This window comes from Sinocyclocheilus grahami, unplaced genomic scaffold, assembly GCF_001515645.1.
Source record: "Sinocyclocheilus grahami isolate Dianchi unplaced genomic scaffold, SAMN03320097.WGS_v1.1 scaffold979.1, whole genome shotgun sequence".
Taxonomy (NCBI): Eukaryota; Metazoa; Chordata; class Actinopteri; order Cypriniformes; family Cyprinidae; genus Sinocyclocheilus; species Sinocyclocheilus grahami.
The window spans coordinates 406,306-408,569 of NW_015506158.1; the positions used below are offsets into that span (position 1 = coordinate 406,306).

At 36.5% G+C, this 2,264-nt stretch overlaps 1 protein-coding gene across 1 annotated transcript in view; it reads left to right on the forward strand.

Annotated features, from left to right (window-relative positions):
- Window positions 1-1,177, forward strand: part of herc4 (HECT and RLD domain containing E3 ubiquitin protein ligase 4) — a 22,383-nt gene extending 21,206 nt beyond the window's left edge. Inside the window, exon 24 of the mRNA XM_016250255.1 lies at window positions 480-1,177. Coding sequence (XP_016105741.1) covers window positions 480-744 — 265 coding nt within the window. The 3' untranslated portion in view covers window positions 745-1,177. The remainder of the gene's footprint in view (window positions 1-479) is intronic.
- Window positions 1,178-2,264: the final 1,087 nt, after the last annotated feature.

A 2,264-nucleotide genomic window follows, 5' to 3' on the forward strand; every position in this document is an offset into this window, starting at 1 on the left:
TTTTTCTGCAAGTGTCTGAGAAAACCAGCGCGTCTGATTTCGCTCCCTTGGTGGCAAAGGGATCTCATTATAATATTATAAACATAACATTTTTATTCCTATCTATATTCTGTTTTTATTGAGGGGTTTGTTCATATATTATTCACCTGATTTATAAAACATTTTATTCCTGAATAGTGAAATGTGTTTTTATCTGTTGACAGTATTTTCTGATTTATGAAGCGATAAAAAGAGAAACCCAAAGCCCCTCCGTAAAACCTTTAATTCTAATATGTCAACAAAATCAAACAAGGACAGTTTTGAATGTGGCTTTTCTGGAAATGTATGCAAATTAGTGAATATTCAATGAGATACTCATGTGCATAACATTTGACAGGAAACATAACATTTGCAGAAAACTTTTGTCTTAGTGTACTGTGATTAATCACCTGGGCAAAGTATGGTGTTTAAGTAACTTTACCTAGCTGTCTCTGAATGGTTATGCTCAGAACCTCAAGCTCACGTTTTGATGTTGTCTTCCTGTCATTTACACTAGTGTTCCTCACGGGCAGCGACCGAATCCCCATCCTGGGCATGAAGAGCCTGGTGTTAGTGATCCAGCCCACCTGTGGCGGAAAGCACTATTTCCCTGTAGCACACACATGCTTCAACCTGCTGGATCTGCCCAAGTACACTAATAAGGAGACACTCAAAGAGAAACTGCTACACGCCATCGAACACACCCAGGGCTTCAACCTCGTCTGACGTCAGCGAGCACAAAACGAGCAATCCGACCGTATGTGAGACACAGGTACCACACGCTTCAGCCTGCAGAAACATTTGCGTACTCCATTGTGTGACTGCTGCCTTCGAGTTGTTTTCAAAATTAGCAAATGTTTATTATGCATCTGAATTATCATCAGTTACGATTTGAATAAAGACACTTATCTGCAAAAACAGTGTCCCAGTGGCACTGAAATATGTAAACAGTATTTGTATATCAGAGTTTTGATACTTACTCAAAGTTTGGATATTTGTGTGCTAGTGAGCATTAAACGATTTCTCCTTTTTTCCCCTCTTTCTTTATCTCTTTTTTTTTTGGAGTGGAAGAGGGGAAATAGTTATAAATGTAAATACTAAAATACTGGAAATTGGCTGGAAATGTACTCACTCTCAAGCCATCCAAGATTAGGATGAGTTTGTTTCTTCATCAGATTTGGAGAAATGTAGCATTGCATAAGTGTCTCACCAATGGATGCTCTGCAGGGAATGGGTGCCGTCAGAATGAGAGTCCAAACAACTGATAAAAACATCACAATAATCCACAAGTAATCCACAGCCCTCCAGTCCATCAGATAATGACTTGAGAAGACAAAAGCTGAAACAAACCAATCATTAAGATGTTTTTAACTTCAAACTGTTGCTTCTGGCTAAAATACGAGTCCATAATAACGCTTCCTCCAGTGAAAAAGTGCATCTCCTGTTGTCTCTCACATCAAATCAGTTGTCTTTCCTTCTCAAGTCATTAACTGATGGACTGGAGTGCTGTGGTTTACTTGTGGATTATTTTGATGTTTTTATCAGCTGTTTGGACTCTCATTCTGACGGCACCCATTCACTACAGAGCATCTATCGCTGAGACACTGATGCAATGCTACATTTCTCCAAATCTGATGAAGAAACAAACTCATCCTAATCTTGGACGGCCTGAGAATGAGCACATTTTCAGCTAATATTCATTTCTGGGAGAAACGCTCACACTACAGTAAGGTTCTATACATTAACATCAGTATCATAAACGAAAAATGAACAACTATATTTTACAGAATTTAGAAATTCACCATAGTGAACAAATTAATAAATGTTAATGTATAAATACACTGTTGTTCATTATTCATTCAAAATGCATTAACTACTGTTATATTGTATTACTGTTAAAATTAATATGTAAAAATTACACAGATTATGAAATGCTATTGTTTATTAACGATAGTATTTAACTAATGTTAGCATTACAAAACCTTTGTTTTTTATTTTAATTAATTACATAGAATATGATTTTATTCTAAATGACTTCACAAACTAACGCCTCATGGATGCAACAGATACTAAGATGTTGGATTTGCTAAACGTTGTGTGACTTTTTTGAAAACATTTTGGCATATTGTTCAGATTCACTTCAGGATGTACTGGATGAATATTGATGCAGAATCATTTTGTTCTGCACATAATTTTGTTCAAAGGAAGTGGTGTGTGTCCTTGCAGGATCTTGAACCACTTTTGTG